Source organism: Dendrobates tinctorius, unplaced genomic scaffold (assembly GCF_039654945.1).
Source record: "Dendrobates tinctorius isolate UK_male_01 unplaced genomic scaffold, ASM3965494v1 ptg000063l, whole genome shotgun sequence".
Lineage (NCBI taxonomy): Eukaryota > Metazoa > Chordata > Amphibia > Anura > Dendrobatidae > Dendrobates > Dendrobates tinctorius.
In genome coordinates, this window is record NW_027361731.1 from 2,320,712 (window position 1) to 2,346,965 (window position 26,254).

The 26,254-nt window shown below is 43.2% G+C and overlaps 2 protein-coding genes across 8 annotated transcripts in view; one reads left to right on the plus strand and one right to left on the minus strand.

The window, feature by feature from the left end:
• Positions 1-6,415, plus strand: part of LOC141094164 (uncharacterized) — a 46,285-nt gene extending 39,870 nt beyond the window's left edge. Inside the window, exon 7 of the mRNA XM_073579916.1 lies at positions 3,662-6,415. Coding sequence (XP_073436017.1) covers positions 3,662-5,010 — 1,349 coding nt within the window. The 3' untranslated portion in view covers positions 5,011-6,415. The remainder of the gene's footprint in view (positions 1-3,661) is intronic.
• Positions 1-26,254, minus strand: part of LOC141094149 (uncharacterized) — a 454,882-nt gene that overhangs the window by 375,028 nt on the left and 53,600 nt on the right. The gene's annotated exons all lie outside the window — the stretch shown is intronic.

Consider the following 26,254-nt stretch of genomic DNA (forward strand, 5'->3'; position numbering starts at 1 on the left):
TCAAGTGGGGTACCACAGGGCTCTGTCCTGGGCCCTGTATTGTTCAACATCTTTATCAATGATTTAGATAAAGGAATTGAGGGTAATCTGATTAAATTTGCTGATGACACAAAGCTAGGAGGGATAGCTAATACTAGAGAAGAGAGAGAGAGGATTCAAAAAGATATAAATAAACTGGAGTAGTGGGCAGCAACTAACAGAATGGTTTTTAACAGGGAAAAATGCAAAGTACTACATCTGGGCAATAAAAATGAAAAAAGCATATACAGAATGTGTCATGCCCGCCATGTCCGTTATTCCTGTCATGCCCGCCATGTCTGTTGTGCCGCATGACCCCTGGAGCAGTGTACACGTGCACTGAATTCTCATGCTCGTTATGTCACATGCTGCAAGATCCCTGGAAGCAGTGTGCACACGCACCTCGTGACTGTTGTGCTGCGAGATGCCTGGAGCAGTGTGCACGCGCGCCTTACCTCATAGCTGCATGCTGTTGATAGGTAATCATCCATCTCTGCTCTGATTCTGCAATCCTCTCTGTATTCCTGGAACCCCTGATCATGTGACCTTTCCTATGTTCCAGCACTGCCTGACCCAGCTAACCTCTCAGTGTTTGTGGAGCCCATGATCATGTGACCTTCTCTATAGTCCAGCCCAGTCTGATCTAGCAACGCTCTCTATAATCCTGGAGGATCTGAACCGGATGTTCTCCCCTGGTCCTGACCCAGAAGTGCAGGTGCTAATGCCCTATATCAGACCGCCCCTTCCTATGGTCTGGGCCTGAGTATCATGTTGCTTCCCTGCATGGCTGCTTGGTCTGCTCGGCCGCTCTCTGTATTCTGTGCCCCTGTACTCGGCCCTGTAGTGCGTCTCTGCACACGCTCTGTGCTTGTACTCGGCCTCTTGTCCTGTGCCTTGTCTTGTGTTTGTCCTTTGTGCCATGTTTTGTACTTGTTGTGCTTTGCCTTGTCCTTCCTGTGTTCTCTGCATTGCCTGCCTTGCCATGTCTTGCCTTTGCTATGCTTTGCCTTGTGGTCCTTCCTATGTTCTCTGTGTTTGCTTGTTCTTCCTTGCTCTTACCTATGGTGCTCTGTTGTGCCTCCTGGCACACGCACCATTCCTCCTCTCTTACCTATGGTGCTCTGTTATGCCTCCTGGCACACGCACCACTCCTCTCTTACCTATGGTGCTCTGTAGTGCCTTCTGGCACACACACCATTCCTCTCCTTTTACTTATGGTGCTCTGTTGTGCCTCCTGGCACATGCACCATTCCTCCTCTTTTACCTTTTGTGCTCTCTAGCACATTCCGGGGCTAGTCTCAAGGTCTCCCCCTTGACCCGGCTCTGGGTTTCGGCCTACACTCCGCTGCTAGCTCTGTTCTCGCTCTGACCTGACTCTGTTTCTGCCTACGTTCTGCTCCTTGCCCTGTATCTTGTCTTACCTTGTTTCTCGCCTTGCCTTGCCTTGTTTCTTGCGTTGCCTTGCCTTGTTTATTCGTGTGCTCTTTTCATGCGCCTGGCCTTCCTAGCCTCCTGTTTGTGCCTCAACTATGCCCGCCCTAGCCGTGCCCACCTGCTTGTGCCTCAGCCGTGCTCGTCGGTCAGTGACAGCTGTGTCGCCTGTTATGCCCCAGCCGGGTTCGCTGGAGTCTTGCCCGCCTGTCTGTGCTGCAGCCTGACCAGCTAGCCAGTGCCCCAGCCGTGCTCTCTGTGCTTCCTTGCACCCACGCTGTCTCTGCACTGTGTTTGTGTGCTCCTCTATTAGCACACGCAGGCCCTCGCCTGCCCCGTCGCATACCTCCCAGTGCTTCTGTAAAAGTACGTGCAGGTCTTGCCATGTACCCTGTCGTGCCCTCTAACACGCACAGGTCCTAGCCTATACCCTGGCGTGCCCCTCTGCACGCGCAGGACTCTGCTTTTAACCCTGACCCTGGTGTGCCCCTCTGCATGTGCAGGACTCTGCCTTGAACACTGACCCTGGTGTGCCCCTCTGCACGCGCAGGATTCTGCCTTGAACCTTGACCCTGGCGTGCCCCTCTGCACGCACAGGACTCTGCCTTGAGCCCTGTCCCTGGCGTGTCCCTCGGCACGCGCAGGACCTTGCCTTGGACTTTGAACCCTGGCATGTCCCCTACACACGCACCGTACTTTGCACGTTGAACCTGGCGTGTCCCCTACACACGCACCTTGCACCTTGCCCTGGACTCTGGTGTGCCCCTAGCATGCACCCTGCCTGGAATCTTGCCTTGGACCTCGGCATGTTCCATAACACGCACCATGTCTGGAGATCTGTCGTGCCTCCTTGCCTGTACCCTGGTTTGCCTGCTCGATTCCCGGAACGTGCCATCACTGCCAGAAATCGTAAGCATGAAGACTGCGGCCTGATGTCCGGAGCTGGTGTACGCAGCCTGATTCCCTGATCCTTGCCAGCTGTCCGGAGTCCGATGCCATCGTGTCCTTGCCGGTAACCGGGCTTATCTTCTGGCACGTACCATGCTGTGGACCTTGGCGTGCCACGCACGCACCTTGCTGTGTTTGCCTGTTATCACGTTTTGCACTTAATGTTATCCTGAAAGCCTTAATGAAGATACCTTGGATTCACGTATTGTCTTGTCTTGTTTCCTGCACGTCCTTTGTCGTCAGACACTCGTACCTAGTGTCTACTTGAGCCGGCCGTCTGGTCCCAGCAGTCGTGGTGGCTCACCCCCTTGGTCTTGCCCCTGACACTCCCTGTATAGGGGGTGGTTCCTCACAAGGTCAGCTCACTCTAGGTGGGTGGGTGCCACGACCCAGAGGGTCCACTCTAAAGAACTCGACTCAGCGTAAGCTGACCTCATCACAGAATGGGAGGAATAGGGCTAAGCAACAGCACATGTGAAAAAGACTTGGGCATACTAATAGATCACAGACTGAATATCAGTCAACAGTGTGATGCAGCAGGAAAAAGGCAAATGCAATTCTAAGATGTATTAACAGAAGCATACAGTCTAGATCACATGAAATCATTATTGCCCTCTACTCCTCTTTGGTCAGGCCTCATCTGGAATACTGTGTCCAGTTTTAGGCACCACATTTTAAAAAAGACATCAACAAGCTGGAGCAAGTTCAGAAAAGAGCGACCAGAATGGTGACCGGTCTGCAAACCCTGTCTTATGAGGAAAGGTTGCAGAATTTGGGAATGTTTAGCTTGTAAAAGAGAAGACTGAGAGGAGACTTAATAGCTGTCTACAAACATCTCAAGGGCTGTGACATTGTAGAAGTATCATCTTTATTCTCATTTGCACAAGGAAAGACTAGAAGCAATGAGATGAAACTGAATGGGAGGAGACAGATTAGATATTAGAAAAAACTTTTTTACAGTTTGATCAATGAGTGGAACAGGCTGCCATGAGAGGTGGTGAGCGTTCCTTCAATAGAAGTCTTCAAACAGAGGCTGGGCAGACATCTGTCTGGAATGATTTAGTGAATCCTGCTTTGAGCAGGGGGTTGGACCAGATGGCCCAGGAGGTCACTTCCAACTCTGATTCTTTGATTCTAGACTGTGAATGATTCAATATTTTTAAATAAACTGTCCATAAAAGTGGCAAGTTAAGTAGAAATGTTCAAAAATATAAATTTCAAGGATATTTTATTAAAAAATAATAATTGTTTTTATTCTTGGCAGATGACTGTAACAGGAGATTGGAGAGACAGCTGACATCTTCAATTTTTAAATCAGATGATCCAAAGATCTTAAAGAATACAATGGAAGTGGATGCAATTACCTCAGATATAACATCATCCCTTCACTGCAAAGATGTATCATCTGATCCATTGAAACAGGTCCTGTCTTTTGATTCTTTACCAGCTATTAAGGAAAATCAAAGTCACAAAATAAGCATTAAGACAAAAATTCCTCCTAAAGCAAAGAAGCCATTTTCACTTTCAGAATGTGGAAATCGATTTCCCCGTGAAAAGTCTTTTTTAAAACATCAAAAAATTCACACAGCAGAGAATAGATTTTCTTGTTCCAAGTGTGGGAAATGTTTTAACCAGAAGTCAAATTTTATCAGACATCAAAGAACTCACACAGGGGAGAAACCTTTTTCATGTTCAGAATGTGGGAAATGTTTTAAATGGAAAGAGCATCTTGATATCCACCAGAGAACCCACAGAGGGGAGAAGCCTTATTCGTGTTCAGAATGTGGGAAAAATTTTAACCGGAAAGCGCATCTTGAGAGCCACCAGAGAACCCACACAGGGGAGAAGCCATTTCCATGTTCAGAATGTGGTAAATATTTTAACCGGAAAGCGCATCTTGATAGCCACCAGAGAACCCACACAGGGGAGAAGCCATTTTCATGTTCTGAATGTGGAAAATGTTTTACAGACAAATCAAACTTTATCAGACATCAAAGAACTCACACAGTGGAGAAGCCTTTTTCCTGTTCGGAATGTGGCAAATGTTTTAAATGTAAAACAAATCTTGATAGCCACCAGAGAACTCACAGAGGGGAGAAGTCTTTTTCATGTTCAGAATGTGGGAAATGTTTTACAGTGAAATCAAGTCTTATCAAACATCAGAGAACTCACACAGGGGAGAAACCTTATTCATGTTCAGAATGTGGCAAATATTTTAGAGAGAAATCAAACCTTATCAAGCATCAGAGAACTCACACAGGGGAAAAGCCTTATTCATGTTCAGAATGTGGCAAATATTTTACAGAGAAATCAAGTCTTATCAAACATCAGAGAACCCACACAGGGGAGAAGCCATTTTCATGTTCAGATTGTGGAAAATGTTTTAACCAGAAATCAAATTTTTGTAAGCACCAGAGAATCCACACAAGGGAGAAGCCTTATTCATGTTCAGAATGTGGGAAATATTTTAACTGGAAAGCGAATCTTGATAGCCACCAGAGAACCCACACAGGGGAGAATCCTTATTCATGTTCAGAATGTGGGAAAATTTTTATACAGAAATCATATCTTATCGCACATCAGAAAATTCACATTAAGGTTAAACTTGTTTAGAGTGAGGGCGATTTTTTTTAACTTGAAATCACATCTTGTTAGACACCAGAGGAATCACACAAAGGAGAAGCCTTTTTCATGTTCAGAATATGAGAAATGTTTTAACCAGAAAGCACGTCTTGATAGCCACTGGAGAACCCACAAAGGGAAGAATGCTGCAACTACACCCAACACATTAGAAAGGACCTAGCTGCAACAACTAAAAACACCAATTTGGACCTAGCTTCCTAATAGGCCATTGAGGGGTTTCTAATAACTCCTGAGGAACCAGAGAGGAGGCTGCATGACACTGTCAATAAGAGGAAAGGAAAGTGGGAAGTAGGTTGCGAAAACTGTATCTGAAAAACTAACACTTTCATATAGGGCAAAGAAATCAAGCTAAGGAGAACCAAAAATAAAATGACCAAGTATCACCTCCTAGAAACCTAACAGTGGCAGGAGGAAAAGGTGCTGGGGGGATCTAAAAGACTCATTACAAGAATACATCTGGATTTTACCAAGCAAGGTAAACCCCTTAGATGAAGTAGAGAAATGACTCAGAGTCACACTTTAACTTCTGAATATTTTTTAAGAACATGGATCCTAAAGCTGAATCTTGTGATGTGACTAATAGATGGGTGACAATACATTGGGATCACATCTCTCTTTTTATGCACCCTAAAGTCTTGTTTGCTTTTGCGGCTTCTTCTTGACATTGAGTACTGCTGCTCTCTTTAATTGTAATCAGAATACTCAAGTCCTTCTCCTGTTCTGTAGTCCTGAGTATGCTTCCATTTAATGTATATGCAGCAGTAGGATTACTCTGACCTAGGTACATTACTCTACATTTATCAGTATTTAATCTCTTTTGCCAAGTGTTTGCCCATTCAGACATCGTATTAAGATCATTTTGTAATATTGTACTGTCCAGGTCAGTTTTTAATAACTTGCATAGTTTGGTGTCATCAATAAAGACTCTTACCCTTGAGGAAGGTACATTGCTGTGGCGTAACACGTGGGGTCCGTGACTCTCTCCCTCTTCCGACTTCATATTGAGGGTTTCATTCCTTGTGGTTCTGATGAATAATTTATATTTAACACTTTGATAAGGGATTTATATCTTGCCCTCCTATGTTACACTGGGTTCATATTATCCTTACAGGCACCTTAGTGTATTTTACATTTACGTCAACCTGCACTATTGCTTATCTGGGCCTTTGGGGAACCCTTGTTTATTGGAGTTACATTTTTGCATGCACTTTTGCTATTTTCGGAGTCAGTCTTTTTTACGTTGTTTATTATGACATGGTGATTGTGCTTTGTTATAAAATGTATTCCCCCTACCTTCTTGTCTGCTTTTAATTGCTTTTATAATCATTCCTGTATATGTTTTGGTATCAATAAAGTATCTTCATGTTTTTGGACATCCCAGTGTATATTGTTTTACTTTGGGTTATTGGTTTATCAACACAGTCTATTGCGTTTGGTGGCCGCCAGATAAGAAGAGATTACAACTAGAGTAATGTAAGTTTAAAAAATAAATGTTTATTTATAACAATCAATAAATATGCATAAAAACTTAAAAAAGACAGAGCAAAACAACCTCCAAAAAAATTGGGGGGGAAGGAAGAAGCACAAGGTTGTTGAAAATGAATAAAAAGTGGGAGTAAAAATGAATAAAGTAGGACCACTAGAGCTAGTATCAAATGCACAATGATTATGATACAAAAAGCAGAGAAGGGACAATATGCTGATATAAATTATTAATAGTAGAAATGCTTAATGATGTACACAATCAATTTAATACCAAATGCAAGATAAAGTGCAGTGTGCTGGTACAACATTGTCACTAGTGGAGATGTAGGAACAATTCTGTCAAAATTAGAGAACTCCTAAGAGGGTGCAGGGGTACGGATTCAAGGATTTATTCATCAAGCATATCTAATATATAAAGCTCAAGTGTGTGTGTGTGTGTGTGTGTGTATGTCCGGGATAGGCATCGCACCGTCGCAGCTACAGCCACAAAATTTGGCACAGTCACACATCTGGACCCCGAGAGCGTCCTAAGCTATGTTGTGAGCCGAAATTTTAACCCCGCGCATTCCAGTTCACTAAACAATTTTGCCCCTAGCTACATACTGGGGAAAAAGTGTGCGCGTATCAAGCCCCTCCCCTCATTATGATGTCACAATGGTTGCCATGGTGACGCTGATGTCGTCATAGGTTGCAAGCCCCGCCGCTCATTATGATGTCATAATGGTTGACTATGGGATGGAGGGTGTGTGATGGGTATATGGGCACGGGACTATGTGATGGAGGATATGTATGATGGGTATATAGGCACGGGACTATGAGATGAAGGATGTGTGATGGGTATATGGGCACTCGACTATGGGATGGCGAATATGTATGATGGGTATATGGGCACGGGCCTATGGGATGGTGGATATGTATGATGGGTATATGGGCACGGGACTATGGGATGGAGGATAATTATTTGCTATAACTAACTACAGTTAGTTACTATGCCCGAGCAGCGCCATGCTCTTCAGCTAGTGTGCTATAAACCCCAATGCAAAACCCCACTCTCTAAAGGTAGAGGATACAGCCCTTACCCTAATAATTGTATCCCAGGATCAAATACATATGCTCATAAATATGGTGCCATTACCTGGGTAAAAGAAGATATGGGGTCACTACAGCTATCTTCTTTTACCCAGGTAATGGCACTATATTTATGAGCATATGTATTTGATCCTGGGATACAATTATTAGCATCCTATGAGGAACGGTTGCAGAATATGGGAATGTTTACCTTGCAAAAGAGAAGACTGAGAGGAGACTAACTTAATTTCCTTCTATGATGGAATCACTGATTGGGTGGATCAAGGAAATGCTGTAGATATAGTATATCTTGACTTCAGCAAAGCATTTGACAAAGTATCTCATACAATCCTTATTGAAAAAATGACTAAGTATGGAATGGACAAAGCAACTGTTAGGTGGATTCATAACTGGCTTAGTGATCGGACCCAAAGAGTGGTCGTAAATGGCTGCACATCCAGTTGGAAGAATGTCTCAAGTGGGGTACCACAGGGCTCTGTCCTGGGCCCTGTATTGTTCAACATCTTTATCAACGATTTAGATGAAGGAATTGAGGGTAAACTGATTAAATTTGCTGATGACACAAAGCTAGGAGGGATAGCTAATACTAGAGAAGAGAGAGAGAGGATTCAAAAAGATATAAATAAACTGGAGAAGTGGGCAGCAACTAACAGAATGGTTTTTAACAGGGAAAAATGCAAAGTACTACATCTGGGCAATAAAAATGAAAAAAGCATATACAGAATGGGAGGAATAGGGCTAAGCAACAGCACATGTGAAAAAGACTTGGGTATACTAATAGATCACAGACTGAATATGAGTCAACAGTGTGATGCAGCAGCAAAAAAGGCAAATGCAATTCTAGGATGTATTAACAGAAGCATACAGTCTAGATCACGTGAAGTCATTATTTCCCTCTACTCCTCTTTGGTCAGACCTCATCTGGAATATTTTGTCCAGTTTTGGGCACCACATTTTAAAAAAGACATCAACAAACTGGAGCAAGTTCAGAAAAGAGCGACCAGAATGGTGACCGGTCTGCAAACCCTGTCTTATGAGGAAAGGTTGCAGGATTTGGGAATGTTTGCAAAAGAGAAGACTGAGAGGAGACTTAATAGCTGTCTACAAATATCTCAAGGGCTGTCACATTGTAGAAGGATCAACTTTATTCTCATTTGCACAAGGAAAGACTAGAAGCAATGGAATGAAACTAAATGGGAGAAGACACAGATTAGATATTAGAAAAAACATTTTGACAGTTAGAGTGATCAATGAGTGGAACAAGCTGCTACGAGAAGTGGTGAGTTCTCCTTCAATGGAAGTCTTCAAACAGAGGCTGGACAGACATCTGACTGGGATGATTTAGCGAATCCTGCTTTGAGCAGGGGATTGGACCAGATGGCCCAGGAGGTCCCTTCCAACTCTATGATTCTATGACTTAATAGCTGTCTACAAATATCTCAAGGGCTGTCACCTTGTAGAAGGATCATCTTTATTCTCATTTGCACAAGGAAAGACTAGAAGCAATGGGATGAAACTGAATGGGAGGAGACACAGATTAGATATTAGAGAAACTTCTTGACAGTTAGAGTGATCAATGAGTGGAACAGGCTGCCACGAGAGGTGGTGAGCTCTCCTTCAATGGAAGTCTTCAAACAGAGGCTGGACAGGCATCTTTCTTGGATGATTTAGTGAATCCTGCTTTGAGCAGGGGGTTGGACCAGATGGTCCAAGAGGTCCCGTCCAACTCTACCACTCTATGATTCTATGAACTGATGAAACAAACACACAAATTCAAAAGTCAGCATATAGATAACATTCTATGCCTCCTGGCTTACTGTAAATAAATGGATAATTAAGATTAAATGCATTTTCGTCACATCCCCCAGTTACTATGGCATCGTCCCAGTCTACATGATTAAGCTCTTTCCTTAATTTGTTGAAATAAGTTTTCCTAAAGTTCCAAGTTTTTTAAATATTTTATTGAATATTACATATTATGTAGGGCCGGTCCCCTGTTTCCCATTAGGGATTCCAACTTACTTACCGCCGGGGCCCTACACTCCCTCACCGTATTCCTGCTGCTGCCCAGGGTCTATGTACAGCTCACAGATACCTGAGCACTGTGCTTAGAGTGCACGTGCGATCCCACCCTCTCCAATGGCTGGGGACACATATTATTTAAGGCACTTCCACCTGATGGGAAGTGTCTGAGCAACATGACAGTTTTGCCTTGCATGCTTGCCTTGCTCGTTTCCCAGTATACCTGTCCTGTATATCCTGCCTGTGTTATATCTTCCAGGCCGTTTACCTACCTGAATATCAGCCATGCCCACCTGCTCCAGCCATGCCAATCTGTATATCTGCCTTTTATTGTGACAGTCCTGAGCATATAATCTGCTCTTGCCCAGAGAAACCAGGAAACTCCAGAGCCTAAGGTCTGTTGGAGAGGACACCCTGGACTAGAATCACCCCTGTCCATTGCTGACTCTGTCTCTATCCTTTTCCTGTGGCAACATCCATCTTGTTGAGTCAGCCTACCTGGACTCTGGTTCTGAAAGTAATCTAATCCAACAGGGCATTGTCGAGAGATATAAAATCCAGATCCAGGGTCTACTGGATCCGTTGGTTTCACCTGTGGATGGAAAACCTCTTTCCGAAACAATTTTTTTTGTTACTGAGCCTGTGAAACTTCAGGCAGGAATGTTACACTCGGAGAAGATTCCTCTTATGTGCTGTCAGGTCTGTCTCACCCTCTGCTTCTAGGTCTGTTATGGCTGCAAAAACTCGAGCCTGTCTTGGGTTGATAATCCGGACAAGTACAACATTAGGGACAAGAGTGCCACAAGATTTTTCTAGTTCCCATTCGTCGTACTCGACCTCCGGCCTCTACATCTATTTTTCCTGGGATGCCTGTTGGACGTATGCTGATGCGTTCGAGAAAAAGGAGGTTGAAATGCTGCCACGTTAGAGGCCGTCCGACTGTCCAATCCAACTTTTAGGCGCATAGCCTACTCATGATCGAATCTACCTGCTGTCACAGGTTGGGACCCGAGCCATGTCCGACTATATTATAGAGAATCTAGCCAGGGCCTTTGTCCAAACGTCACCCTCACCGGGCAGAGCTGGATTCTTCCTTGTGAATAAAAAGGATGGCTCATTTTGACCCTGTATCGATTATAGGGGACTCAACCATATAACGATCAAGAAGAATTATCTCAGAATATGATAAAAAAAAAACTCATATGGATTTGTCTTTACACAGAACGTTGTAGTAACTGCATGTTTTTATAAATTTAACACTTAAAAAGTATTCATAACTAACTGAATCATATTATATGTGAGTAACACCCATGTAGGTTTTTTTGTGTGCTGGTAATATTTTCTAATATTTTGTTGTTATTTCTTTGCATGATAACTTTACAGTATGACATGTCTGACAGCCGCAGCAGGTGATATTTGCACTTTGGGCTAATAATATAGGCTTTACCAAGTTATTAGCCAGAGGTTCTCCTGCCAGGTTGGGTCAGTTACTATATCATCCACCAGCTCGTCTTCCACTTCCGCACCTTGGTCCTGTTCCTGACTTTCTGGCAATTGTGTTTCATCATCATCCACCTCTTGTGACATATTCCCACCGTCACCTTCGTGTGAACGTGGCTGCTTAAATATTTGGGCATCGCTACATGCGATCTCATGTTGCACTGCTTCGAGTGGACCGGACGAGAGGCCCGAATCTATAAATGGAAACGTGAACAGCTCTTCGGAGTGTCCTAGTGTGGGATCAGTTGTCTACGGGCACTCAGCATGGTGGTAGGAAGGAGGATCAGGGTGAGGAATATCCGGTCCACACTCACGGCTACTCAGACATGACATGACGCGGCCTAACTGCCGCGACCAATCAGCAAGGTAGGATTTCCATTACAGACAGACAGACAGACAGAATTAGACAATTATATAGTAGATATTGATGTTTTTATTGATTGAGATATAAATAAAAATTAAGAATGAAAAAGAAAAATAAGAATAAAAATGAAAATAAAAATAAGGCCGCTATATGTTCATGACGCATGCAAAGTCATTATGTTCTCAGTAACACAGGCCCTTAATATTTCCATTATCTGAATGATTTAATATTTGTCATAACCTTGTATTACCAAAATATCAAGTTATGTCACCTTGCATGTAATCCCCTTTTTAGTGTAATGAAAAGACTCTTTATAATACTTCATCTTATTTTACAAAATCGTTATACCATTGTACCTTCTTTATATTTCTTCTTTATTAATATGTGTGAAAAAGAGATAATAATAAAGTGTGATGATGTAATCAGGACCAAAAACACCTTTCCCCTTAATATAAAAACATTATTTAATGAAATAATTCATTTATCAAAGCCAAAATTAGAAATAATTATTTCAAATAATCTGTATAAATTCAGTTTTGTGCCATGTATTTGTCTGAAGATGTGTAACCATCTATGTAACCATTATAAAATTTCTCCGAATTTGCAAGCAATAAATTTTGCATTTTTTTTCTGACAAATGAAAAATAGTCAAAATTTTAAAAAAAACAGTGCTTTCAGACCTCAAATAATGCAAAGAAAACAAGTTCATAATCATTTAGAAACAACAATACTAATGCTTTAACTCAGGAAGAGTTCTGAAATCAATATTTTGTGGAAAAACCATGATTTTTAATCACAGCTTTCATGCGTGTTGGCATGCTTGCCACCAGTCTTTCACACTGCTTCTGGCGCAAAAATTTAAGCAGCTCTTCTTTGTTTCATGGCTTGTGACTATCCATCATCCTCTTTATTACATTCCAGAGGTTTTCAATGGGGTTCATGTCTTGAGAATGGGCTGCCCATAGCAGGGTTTTGATGTGGTGGTCTCTTAATTTTTTCCATAGCTATATAATCAGGTCTTCCATCAGGGCATTACTGACCTGACTGGCGTATGGGACCCGATCTGTAGAGGGGGCCCACATCAGGCCCCGTCTCTTCTGCTGATCAGGCCCAAGGGGCAGGATTCTGCCAGTCCGAGATGCAGGTTGCCGGCGTATGACGTCATTGTCATTCACCGGCGAGTGTGCTCTTGAAACACTGGGAGAGATCATCGCCACAGGAGAATGGCTAGGTAAGGAGAAAAGGATTTTTTTTATTTTTAATTGAAAGTCGCAAGCCACAGTTTGTTTCACCGGCACATGGACCAAGTGCCTCTATCCTGCCCAGGGCAGAATGGAGATATGGAGCAGAATGGAGACACGGGAGTAGAATGGAGAAACGGGGGTAGGATGGGAGTCACAGGGGTAGAATGGAGACAAGGAGCAGAATTGGAGACAGGGGGGCAGGATTGGAGACAGGGGCCAGGATTGGAGACAGAGGGGCAGGATTGGAGACACGTGGGCAGGATGGGAGGCATGGGGGGCAGGATGGGAGACACAGGGGCAGGATGGGAGACACGGGGGCAGGATGGGAGACACAGGGCAGGATGGGAGACACGGGGGCAGGATGGGATACATGGGGGCAGGATGGGAGACATGAGAGCAGGATGGGAGACATGAGAGATGGATGGGAGACACTGAGGCAGAATGGAGACAAGGGGCAGAATAGAGACGGGGCAGGATGGGAGACACGGGGGCAGGATGGGAGACACAGGGCAGGATGGGAGACACGGGGGGCAGCATGGGAGACACGAGAGCAGGATGGGAGACACTGAGGCAGAATGGAGACAAGGGGCAGAATAGAGATGGGTGTTATGAATGAGTCACCGTAGGAGGCAAAAACAGAAATGCTAGCTGAGTCCAGAAAACCAGAGAAGTTGGCAGCTATCGGATTGCAGACCCCTTAACCTATCAACAACAACTAACAGTAGCCGTGGGGGGTTCCTACGATGCCCTAGACCCCTCGATCACAGCCGGAGAACTGCCTAGCCTAAAGACAGAAAGGGAAATCTAAACTGCCCCAGAGCATACCCCAAAGCAATAGGCAGCCCCCATCATATAATTACGGTGAAGCAAGAAGAAAAAACACTAACACAGATAGAAAGATAGACTGAGCAAATGATGGGGCCCAAGCTAACTAGATAGGACAGGATAGGAAGGCTGCTGTCTGCAATCCGCGAAAAACCCTATCAAAATAAGAGCCAACAGACTGACAGGGAAAAAGGCCCTGAAGACGCTAGGCTTCAAAAAGACTATGTCAGTACTCAGGTATTTTCTGAAGACAGAGCAAACCGACAAAAAGGAATTCAGCTCACCCCAGCAGGGAATGGCAGAATCCAGAAAAGCAAGGCAAACTAAAACCAAAACACAAATGCAAAAAGGCAAAGCAGAAAACTTAGCTTTTGAGGAGCAGGAATCAGACTGGTCTCCTAGAATTCCACAGAGAAATCACCAGCGAGGCAGAAGGGCGTCGGCTGCCTTATATCCAGTCAGAGCTCCCCATCGCCCAGTCATCCTCTCCCAGCTCAGGTGCTTGGTAATCAGCCTCACTACCTTCCTTCACCAGAAGAGGGAGTTCATCAGACCTCAATGGTGAAGGGGAAAATGAACTCATAACAGATGGGGCAGGATTGGAGACACGGGGGAAGAATGGAGACATGGAGGCAGGATGGGAGAAACGGAAATAATGTAGACAAGGGGCAGAATGTAGACAAGGGGCAGAATGGAGACAGGGGGACAGAATGGAGACAGGGTGGCAGAATGGAGACAAGGGGCAGAATGGAGACACAGGGCAGAGTAAAGACAAGGGGCAGAATGGAGATACTGGGGCAGGATTGGAGACATGGAGGCAGGATGGGAGACATGGAGGCAGGATGGGAGACACGGGGACAGAATGGAGACATGGTGCAGGATGGAGACAGATGGGGCAGGAATATGGGTAGGATGGAGACAGATGGTGCAGGATCATGGGGCAGGATGGAGGCAGGCAGGATGGAGACAGATGGGTCAGGATCATGGGGCAGGATAGAGACACATGGTGCAGGATCATGGGGCAGGATGGAAACAGATGGAGCAGGAACATGAGGCAGGATGGAGACAGATGGGGCAGGATCATGGGACAGATGGGGCAGGATGTGGAGATCAAATGGGGCAGGATGGGACATTAAATGGGGGCAGGATGGGAGAACATATGGTTAGAGCCAGGAATGAGACACAAGGGGGCCAGGATGGGGGATATTATTACCATAGGGGCTAATTAAGGGATATTATTACTGCCTTGATGAATTTATTTTTTGAGGACACTGTTTTAAATGAGGGAGGCGGTCCTGTTACTGTGCAGAGCAACATTGTTGCCTTTTTTTCTTCATCTGGTGTAGGATAGAATTTGGGAAAAAAATAATTAATGTGTTTTGCAAGCGGTGCTCTAGATAACTGTGTTATTTTCTGCAGAGACGAGCCCTGGCCGGATGAAGTGATGGCGGTCTGTGCTGGATGAAGATTAAAAGCGAAGATGAAGGAAATCAACTAGAGACATCACTGGTGAGTGAGTGTGCTACCTGTACACTGAAACTATACACTATATACTATACAAAGAGCTCCTGTGTATAATGTCACCAGTGAGCACTGTAATACCTGTACACAGACACTGCATACTAAGTACAGATCTCCTGTGTATAATGGCACTTATGGTGATTTTAGTATTGTGTTTTTTTATTACTGATCAGTATTGTAGTATTCAGTCACTATGTGGTGGTAATATGTTGTCCGGCCATGGTGTGGCGGTATTTGTTCCTTGTATGTGCTATTATTTGGTCATTATGTGGTGTTAATATGTTGTCCGGCCATGGTGTGGTGGTATTTGTTCCTTGCATGTGGTGTTATAGGTCACTGTGTGGTAGTAATATGGTGTCTGGTCATGGTGCAGTGGAATTGTCCCCTGTATGTGATATTATTGTATATTTTAAAAATTGAAAAATAAATAAAAAATATGCCTAAATTGTATTGGATATTTTAACAAATGTTTAATAGGTTAGAGCAGAGTAGAGCCCGGCCAAAAAAGTTTACCTTGTCGTGGTGGCAGCTTAAAAAAATCTTTTCACTATGGACAGTTCGAGGGGGCTGGGGTGAAGCCTGGGCGGAGTCTCGAGGGGCCCCCCGAAAGATTTTGCCAGTATGGGGCCCTGAAATTCCTAGTTGTAGCCCTGTATATAACTCAAATTATTGTATCCTAATTAACAATGCACATTGTAAACGCTTAAGTTTAATATCGTCTTTGAATATTTCCAAAATACACATAACACTTTATGAAGCATTTTCTGGATAGAAGGACACATAAGATAAATATTGTATCCGAACCCTGAAGCTTAAGAGGCCTAAATAATTTCTTTGACTTGCAAAAGTTGAGTCTCAGAAATTCTTCTCACGGAGGCTACAAGCTTTACATTACACAGACAGAAAATAGTGTGTACAGTATCCTTATTATTAGCCCAAAGTGCAAATATCACCTGCTGCGGCTGTCACACATGTCATACTGTAACGTTATCGTGCAAAGAAATTACTGCAAAATATTAGAAAATATTACCAGCACACAAAAAACCTACATGGCTGTTACTCACATATAATATGACTCAGTTAGTTACAGTATATATACTTTTTAAGTGTTAAATATATAAAATCATGCAGTTAGTACAACTTTCTGTTTAAATAAAGACATAATTCCATATAAGAAGTTTTTTTCATCAAATTCTGCTTTGAAATTAAAATTCTAAGAAAAGAAAGATAATATTAAATATCAAATTCATAGAGAAACAAAACAATTCAATATATAAATCTACAAAAAGGATGGAACTGCAGAATTATACTCTATATAATAATTACAAGTAGCTAAATACATTGTATAACACTTTTATACAACAGATAATTATACTTTTAGCCAATTCCTAAACCAAATCTTATTTCTCTGTCAACAATGTCCTGAAAAGCTTGATTTATCATTCCCATGTTTATACTAATGGATTGTTTGAAGAGCTCCAATAATTCAGTCTTCACTTTACTCCCCATGTCACTCTTAGAAATCACATTTCACATGTCATTTGTCTTTCTACAGAGAGGTCAGAACTTTGAATTTTAACTCTGTGAAGTTCTTTCTGTGGACTCTTGGATCATTTGATGGGGCTTATAACAAATATGTAATTTTCTACGTATTTCAAAGTTTCCAAAAGCCACATTTTAAACAAACTGATTCTTCTCATAAATCTGAATTTCTACACACATGGACTTTGCTATCATATGAAGGAATGATTTTGTGTAATTTTAACTAATTTTTACTAACTTTAATTTGGAGTTGGGCTTCTGAGGCTTCAAAGTTGTCTTCTATTTTAAGTGGCCTTTGTACATCTGTTCCTACATCACGTCTTCATACGTCAGTTTCTATATCTCCTCCCATGTTTCCTCCATTTTTTTATGTCATTAGACACAAGGTCACCTTCAGTAGCTGTTACAGACACATGTCTCACATCTTGTTCAACCTCCACATTACAGTCAATCTCAAGAATATCACGAGTATCATCTGACACTATTTCTACACAATCATTTTTGGATTTCTCTGACAAAAACTTGTGAAATACATCAACCAACTGTAAAATATTTCTCAATTTATCTCTTTCTCTATTAAGGGACACCAGCTTAGAATCTAACTTTAGATTTTCCATTTCACATTCTGCATATAAGCTGAGCCATAAAACTTCTAAGTTAGACTCATCTAAAGACATAAATCTCAGTCTACTTTGCTTAGAAAAAGACGTAAATACATCAATTTTTCTTACTTTGAAATATTTCAGTTTGTAGTTCCTTTGTTAGACTATGCTGGACTCTGGTCATCAGCATGTCTATCTTCAGCTCTTCTGGCACTTGTAGTATGTCTGGTACTGGTCAATCCATCTGGCACCTCTTAGTCCTCACTCATAGAATCTGTCTGATCCTTGTGACTTGAAGTAGTGGAATTCCTGAGACTTGGACAACAGGTGTTTAGCAAAGCTCTCCCCTCTTTCACCCTTGTGCAACTAGAGGGAAATCCATGTAACCCTTTCATGACCTTTCACGCCATGTAGGCATCATGAAAGTCAGTGTCAATCAGACTTGTGACGCCTATGTGGCATCATGGGGAGATCGCGCTCCTGCGGGTCGGGTGGCCAGGGTCAATGAAAGGTCACCCGACCGGCAGGTACAGGGGGACTTGTACTTCACCCCAGGTGGGTGACTTTGGCCCCCCGTGGCTACGATCACTCTGATTGGCTGTTGAAAGTGAAACAGCCAATCAGAGCAATTGCAATATTTCACCAATGAAACTTCATGAAATATTACAATCCAGCCATGGTCGATGCTGCAATATCATCGTCCATGCCTGGAGACCGCGATCTGACCCCCCCACCGACTGACTAGGGCGATCTGCCCCGCCACTGACAGTCGCCTCCATCAGTATTTTCTCCCCCTCCCCTGCCCTCCGCTCCCCCCACCTTCCGATCCCCCCTCTCCCTCGGTACCTCCTGAGTCCCAGTGTCCCTCCCGGTGTACCCCCTGCATGATCCATGGGCGACGCCATCTTCCAAAATGGCTGGCGCATGCATAGTGCGCCCGCCTAATCTGCCGGCCAACAGATTCATTAATTCCAGGTACATTTTGATCACTGTGATAAACCCTTTTACAGTGATCAAAATTAAAAAAGTAAATAAACCCCCCCTTTATCATCGCTATAGGTAGGGAAACTAATGAAATAAAGAAAATATATATTTTTTTTATTTTTCCATTACGGTGAGGGTTAGAATTAGGGTTAGGGTTGGAATTAGGGTTAAGATTAGGGTTAGGGGTGTGTTGGGGTTGGGATTAGGGTTAGGGGTGTTTTGGGGTTAGGGTTGAGTTAGAATTGAGGAGTTTCCACTATTTAGGCACATCAGGGGGTCTTCAAATGCGGCATGGCGCCACCATTGATTCCAGCCAACTTTGCGTTCAAAAGTCAAACTGTGCTCCCTCTCTTCCGAGCCCCAATGTGTGCCCAGTGGTTTACCCCAACATATGGGGTATCAGCGTTCCCAGAAAAAATTGCACAACAACTTTGGGGGTCTAATTTCTCCTGTTATCCTTGGGAAAATAAAAAAATGGGGGCTAATTAATTATTATTGAGGAAAAGATTTGATTTTTTATTTTCACGGCTCTGTGCTATAAACTTTTGTGAAGCACTTGGGGGTTCAAAGTGCTCACCACAAATGTAGATTAGTTCCTTGGGGGGTCTAGCTTCCAAAATGGGTTCACTTGTGGGGGGTTTCTACTGTTTAGGCACATCAGGGGCTCTGCAAACGTACAATGACGTCCGCAGACCATTCCATCAAAGCAGGCGTTTGAAATCGTCACTAATTCCCTTCCAAGCCCCGATGTGTGCCCAAACAGTGGTTCCCCCCACATAATGGGTACCAGCATACTCAGGACAAACTGGACAACACCTTTTAGGGTCCAATTTGTCCTGTTACCCTTGTGAAAATAAAAAATTGTGGGCTAAAAAATAATTTTTTGAGGAAAAAAAGTATTCTTTATTTTCACAGCTCTGCGTGAAAATCTAGGAACTTATCTAGATGTGTGGTGAGCACTTTGAACCCCCAAGTGCTTCACAGAAGTTTATAATGCAGAGCTGTTGGACCCTTTTCCTTCAATCTGGACTTGTTCCACCTCCCAGTGTTCTCTGGATAGAGTTGTCCTTTTGACTTCTTGCAACATGATTCTTGCCTTCATTATGTTATGGACTTTTTTTGAAGAACTCTACTTATGACTTGAATTTGTCTCTATTTGGATGCTATGTCATGAAAGTGTACACCTGTTTATGTGTAGACTTATATTTCCTACTAGTCTTGTACATTGTGTAATTACTTCAGCTACCACAGGTTGCCCCGTCACCACAATACATGTATTCTTTCATTTTTCTGTGCTTATCCAGTTGTAGTTTTATTGGGGTGAGTTTGTGGAGAGCTCTGATTCCATAGCTGACCTGGGCCGGCTTGGAATTGGTTTTACAGTCTAGTTGGATTTTTCTCTCCTGGATCTTTATTTTATTTTTTTCCAGGCTAGATTGTCTTTGGTATCTTCATTTGGGTAATATACCATTGGGGTGTGTGTACATGGCATTGGTGACTTTGTATTAGGTAACATTAACAGCATCTTACCGCATGTATCTATGGCATACACCGATCTAATATATCCCAATAGAATCTCTCTATTCTCTGTCCGGCATGGTACAATGTCAGTAAAAACAAGAGCTGCTCTTTATATACACCACCGATTTGGCTATATGGTTGGTAACTGCCTTTGATGGTGCCTTGCGGTATATTCAATATATTATTATTGGCTGTTATACCCACTATATACCCATTGCTCATGGGGACTTTTTAGTAAAGATTGAGAATTCGTGGATGTGCATTGTTTATTATATTCAGCATTTATATAATAACTATTGTGCTATTGGACCTTGTCTCGCTTTATTTGGAATGCACAACTTGATAATAAAAAGGCATTTTTGACCTCTGTCCTTATGCGTAGTCTCCCTTTAGACAACACTGTGTGATTCACACTATGAACACCTTGTGACTATTAAATGAGTTGCGATGCCTTGGTTCAACTGCAGCCCATTTATTTCCCTTTATTAACATTGTCCACATTCTTTGGATGTGAGACTGATAATAACTACAGTATCTTTTTGTGGCTATGATTATTATCTTTGGCAGACCTGTGTTGGGATACAAACTTCTTAATCTGGTACACGGTCTTCGGTTCACTTTGCATTTTGTGCAATTTTGAACATAATCCGTACTGCTATCTATCTACTTTACAAGCGTACCAAGCGATACCTATATTTGTGTATATTCTATTTAGGACATTTTATTTATATATACACTAGATTATGGCCCGATGCTGTCGCATCGGGAGGATGCGATAGCATCACACCTCTTGCCATGTTATCCCTCAACACACACACTCCTCTCACCTTTCACCATATCCACTCACTCTTTCACTCCACATACGACCCCTTCTCTCACTCCGTCTCTCATACTCACGCCGTCATCACCGCTGCTCCACAATCCCCGACATCTTCTTCCGCCGGCGCCATCCTGGATCCAGACGTTGTCCACGCCGGCGACATGTTCTTGCGGCGACGCCATCTTGAGTATTGTGAAATCCCGCGATACTCAAGATGGCGTCGCCGGAAGAACATGTCGCCGGCGTGGACGACGTCGGGATCAAAAATGGCATCTGCGAAATCTCGCGAGTTTTCGCTGACGCCATTTTGTATCCCGACGTCGTCCTCGCCGGCGACATGTTCTTGCGGCGACGCCATCTTGAGTATCACGGGATTTTGCCGATCCAAAATAGCGTCGCCGCAGAAACATGTCGCCGGCGTGGAGGCCGTCGGGATCCAAAATGGCGTCGGCGAAATCTCGCGAGATTTCGCCGACGCCATTTTGGATCCCGACGTCCTCCACGCCGGCGACATGTTCTTTCGGCGACGCCATCTTGACTATCGCGGGATTTCGCCGATCCAAAATGGCGTCGCCGCAAGAACATGTCGCCGGCCTGGAGGACGTCTGGATCCAGGATGGCGCCGGCGGAAGAAGATGTCGGGGATCGTGGATCAGCGGCGATGACGGCGTGAGTATGAGAGACGGAGTGAGAGAAAGGGTCGTATGTTGAGTGAAAGAGTGAGTGGAGATGGTGAAAGGTGAGAGGAGTGTGTGTGTTGAGGAGGAGTGGTGTGTTGAGGGTTCACATGGAAAGAGGTGTGCGGTGACGTCACCAGTTACAACTGGACGGAAGTTGTTACAACCGGAAGCTGCTTAGGGCATTTATTATTATAGATCTTTTGAATTCAATAATGTGTCTTTTTCCTTTTAGTGACAATAGGCGGGCTTGTTGTCACTCTCTTATCGACATATATGCGTCTGCGATTAATTGAATTTAAACCTGTTTAGCAGTACTCTTCGTAGGTAAAGTAGCTATTTTCTGTGTGCTAGCGCGAGAATACGGGGTCCAGTTTTGTAGCTTCCATCAATCAGTTCGTTATGTTATTTTTGCGCTGGAACATGTAATATTCGCTATGTTTTACATGTCCGACTCCAACACATGCGTATCGATAACTACTTGCATTATGGTGACCTCAAATAATATTATCATCTTCCCGTCATTTATATGTTTGGGGGAATTCCTCTATTTTTAGACGCTCTATTATATCAGTGTTCTCTTTCAACTCCCCCTTCTATTATAACATATGACCAGTGATTTTTTCCTATCACAGGCAGTATTATATTTGCTCTATGAGCGCATTGTATGCTCACTTAGTATTCAACTACTGCATGTCTTGTTCACATTATATCATCTTCCGTTTTTTTATCTCTTCGGGAGACAATGTGTCTATTAGTGTGTACACTTTTTCTTTGATTATAGTGTGTGCGTGTTTGATTGTGTGGAGTGTTGGCATTTGTGATCACTGTCATGATTATCCCCCTGTACTCATGCAACGGGGAATCGCTATGTCACACATGTTCCAATGATTCAGTATGGTTGTTCATTCTAATTACTAGCGTCTTTTTTGGTTACCATGATGACCAAGTCCTTTTCGCCGCAAGCGCAGCATGACTCCTAATGAACGTATTTGCACTTACCCGGAAGTAATGATGCTTCACGGGTCATCCGAATCTAAGGGCGCGTTTCTTTACTCTCTCTTAATACGATCGATCGGGTTTAGAACCAGTGTGATGATCACCCTCCCCATATTTGCGCAGTGGTGAGTGGTTATACGTTTAATGGTTTATTGTGCTGGATCATTTTTAACATCAGCGTCCTTTGGTTACCACGACTACCATTTTCTCTGCACATGCGCAGTATGAGTTGTTTTGTAGTGTACCTTTAATGAACTCTCCTGCATTTACCCGGAAGTAGTGGGGAGTCACAGGTCATGCATCCGGTCCCTGTCTGATGGTGCGTCCTCGTGCCTCCATACAATGCGTCTGATTAGGTAAATTCCTTCAGCTGCTATCTATTAAGCTTATTAGAATCATAGAATCGTAGAGTTGGAAGGGACCTCCTGGGCCATTTGGTCCAACCCCCTGCTCAAAGCAGGATTCGCTAAATCATCCCAGTCAGATGTCTGTCCAGCCTCTGTTTGAAGACTTCCAATGAAGGAGAACTCACCACTTCTCGTGGCAGCCTGTTCCACTCATTGATCACTCTGTCAAAAAGTTTTTTCTAATATCTAATCTGTGTCTCCTCCCATTCAGTTTCATCCCATTGCTTCTAGTCTTTCCTTGTGCAAATGAGAATAAAGTTGATCCTTCTACAATGTGACAGCCCTTTAGATATTTGTAGACAGCTATTAAGTCTCCTCTCAGTCTTCTCTTTTGCAAACTAAACATTCCCAAATCCTGCAACCTTTCCTCGTAAGACAGGGTTTGCAGACCGGTCACCATTCTGATACATACTTATATGACTTCCATTGCACATACCCTCCAGCCCCTGACGAAGCCACCTTGCGGTGGCGACACGCGTCGGGCACTCCACAAGCTCCCCCATGTGTAGGAATGTTACCAGGACAGTGCGGGCAGTACCTTTCACTCACCTCCTGTAGAGCATTTTGCATCGCTATAGTTAGATGATGCGTGGTATGGTCTCCATTTATTCTGGTTCCATTTCAGCCTGTCCATTTATCTCTATCTATACTGCTGCTGTTGCATTGCTGGACAAGGTCTGAGTCCACATCTTACCTTTATATATAGTAACACTTTATAATAAGATATCCTATAGGGCATTTTGAGGCATCTATATCAATTGTGTATGTTGGATTCCATTGCTCACTATTTGTTCTAATTGTGTCTCTAATGCCTTTCTCTTATTACCAGAGCGCTTTGATATGTTCATTTTTATGGGCAACTAACCATTATCATTGCTGTTACTGATAGGGGATGTTGATACTGATATTGTTTGGACCCAATCATTACATTCTTTGTATTAATTACAACTGTTCTCTTCAGGTCACGTTCAACTGCTCAGCCATTTTCTTAGGTGTGTGGGGGATGTCTTTTTGGCTTTATCAGGAGCCTTGCGTACATTTCGTCATGTGTTATGACTTTTAATTGTTTTTACATGGTGTTGTTTATGGTTGTCCAATAAAATGTATTATGTTTCTTTTGGTGATGAGCGGTATCATGATTAAGAGTGCTTAGCCACTCGAAACGGGTAGATCGATCGCATGCCTTGTAACTCATGCTGGCTTTTAAACCTCATTTCTATTGAGTGAATAAAGAATATTTTTCACTACATCGTGGAGCTGGACAGTTTTTTCTCATTGCCTTGGATTGTGCGCTTTGACACAGCGGTCTCGTGCTCCGATGTTGGAATGCTATGTCTGGTGAGCTGGATTTGTATCCTGATTTATTCTTTTGGTGATCCCTGCTTTTCTTTGGTCAGCAGCTTTTCTATTTTTACACAGTTCTTAATCCACAAATCCAGCTAAACCAACAATCCTTTTTAGGGCTCATTAGTGGCTATATAGACTGCAGTGCTACGTAGGCAGGGGACTCTATGTGCGCATATCCACATCAGTGCAAGGCATGCAGGCACGGTATGTGAGTATATAGATCTCACTGCATACATCAAAAGGGTCCATTACTGTCTGCTGCTGACTATTATATATATATACCTAGCTGCAGGTATCCGTGGCTAGGAATAATTTTTTTCTGCACCTGAATCCTGCTAATTTTATTACAAAGCAATCCAGAGCCCCCTTATTTTCTACATTTATTTGCTTGGCCACACTGCAGACTACAGCCAGGTCATTTTAATACAACAATGTGAGAATCTAGCAATTTAAAACGGCTTTTTTTTGTCCCAGGCATCAGATCTGAGTGCGCAGAAAATTCTGGCCTTTTTTTTGTACTGTAGTATTTTTTGGAGTGTCTTACAACATTTTTGGATACCATTTTGCTGACCCAAAAAAATTTAGCTGGCCAAAAAATATTTAGCTACAGTTCATATATTTATCACTGTGTTTTGTACACCACAGGCATCGCATATCATTGCGCTAAATATTTCACTCCAACAATTTTTTTTAGTGTCATAGCCACATATTTAACAGTGTTCTAGCTCCGTCAGACATCAGATCTATCTGTGGTCTACAAATTGTGGCATTTCAGACCTATATTCCACTTTTTTTGCTATTTGTTACCCTAGGTCTATACAGTATTTTGGGATAAAAAAATTTTTTTAAAAAACTACATGCCACATGATGAACAGTCTGTTGTCTCCGCCAGACACCTAGTCTATCTGTGCTCTACAAATAGTTGCTTTTCAAGCCTACATTACACTTTTTTTGCTGTCTGCTACCTTAGTTCTGTACACTATTTTAGGGTAAAAAATAAAAAATACAGGACACTGTTATGATTGAGTCACCGTAGGAGGCAAAAACAGAAATGCTAGCTAAGTCCAGAAAACCAGAGAGGTTGGCAGCTATCGGATTGCAGACCCCTGAACCTATCAACACAACTTACAGTAGCCGTGGGGGGTTCCTACGATGCCCTAGACCCCTCGATCACAGCCGGAGGACTAAATAGCCTAAAGACAGAAAGGGAAAACTAAACTGCCCCAGAGCAGACCCCAAAGCAAAAGGCAGCCCCCCACATATAATGACGGTGAAGCAAGAAGAAAGAACACAACACAGACAGAAAGATAGACTGAGCAAAGACAGGGCCCAAGCTAACTAGATAGGAAAGGACAGGAAGGCTGCTGTCTGCAATCCGTGAAAAACCCTATGAAAATAAGAGCCAACAGACTGACAGTGAAAAAGGCCCTGAAGACGCTAGGCTTCAAAAAGACTATGTCAGTACTCAGGAATATTCTGAAGACAGAGCAACCGGCAAAAGGAGATTCAGCTCACCCCAGCAGGGAAAGGCAGAATCCAGAAAAGCAAGGCAAACAAAAACAAAACACAAAAGCTAAAAGGCAAAGCAGAAAACTTAGCTTTAGAGGAGCAGGAATCAGATTGGTCTCCTAGAAGTCCACAGAGAAATCACCCGCAGGGCAGAAGGGCGTCGGCAGCCTTATATCCAGTCCGTGACTCCACTCAGCCAGTCATCATCATTAGGCTCAGGTGCCTGATAATCAGGCTCATAACCTTCCTTTACCAGAATAGGGAGTTCACCAGACCTCAGTGACGAAGGGGAAAATTAACTCACAACAGTACCTCCCCCTTGAGGAGGGGTCACCGAACCCTCAACCACGCCACCAGGGCGATCAGGGTGAGCCCGATGAAAGGCACGCACCAATCTTTTGGCATGAATATCAGAGGCAGAGACCCAGGAATTATCCTCCTGACCATAACCCTTCCACTAAACCAAATACTGGAGTCTCCGTCTAGCCAGACGGGAATCCAGTATTTTCTCTACCTCATATTCCATGTTACCTTCAACCAATACAGGGTCCGGAGGTGCCACCCCAGGAACAACTGGTTCAACAAACCTCTTCAACAAGGACTTATGGAACACATTATGGATTTTAAATGTGACAGGAAGAGCCAAACGAAAAGAGACCGGATTAATAATCTCCAAAATCTTGTAAGGTCCAATAAATCTAGGCTTAAACTTAGGAGAAGCCACCTTCATAGCAATATTTTTTGATGATAACCACA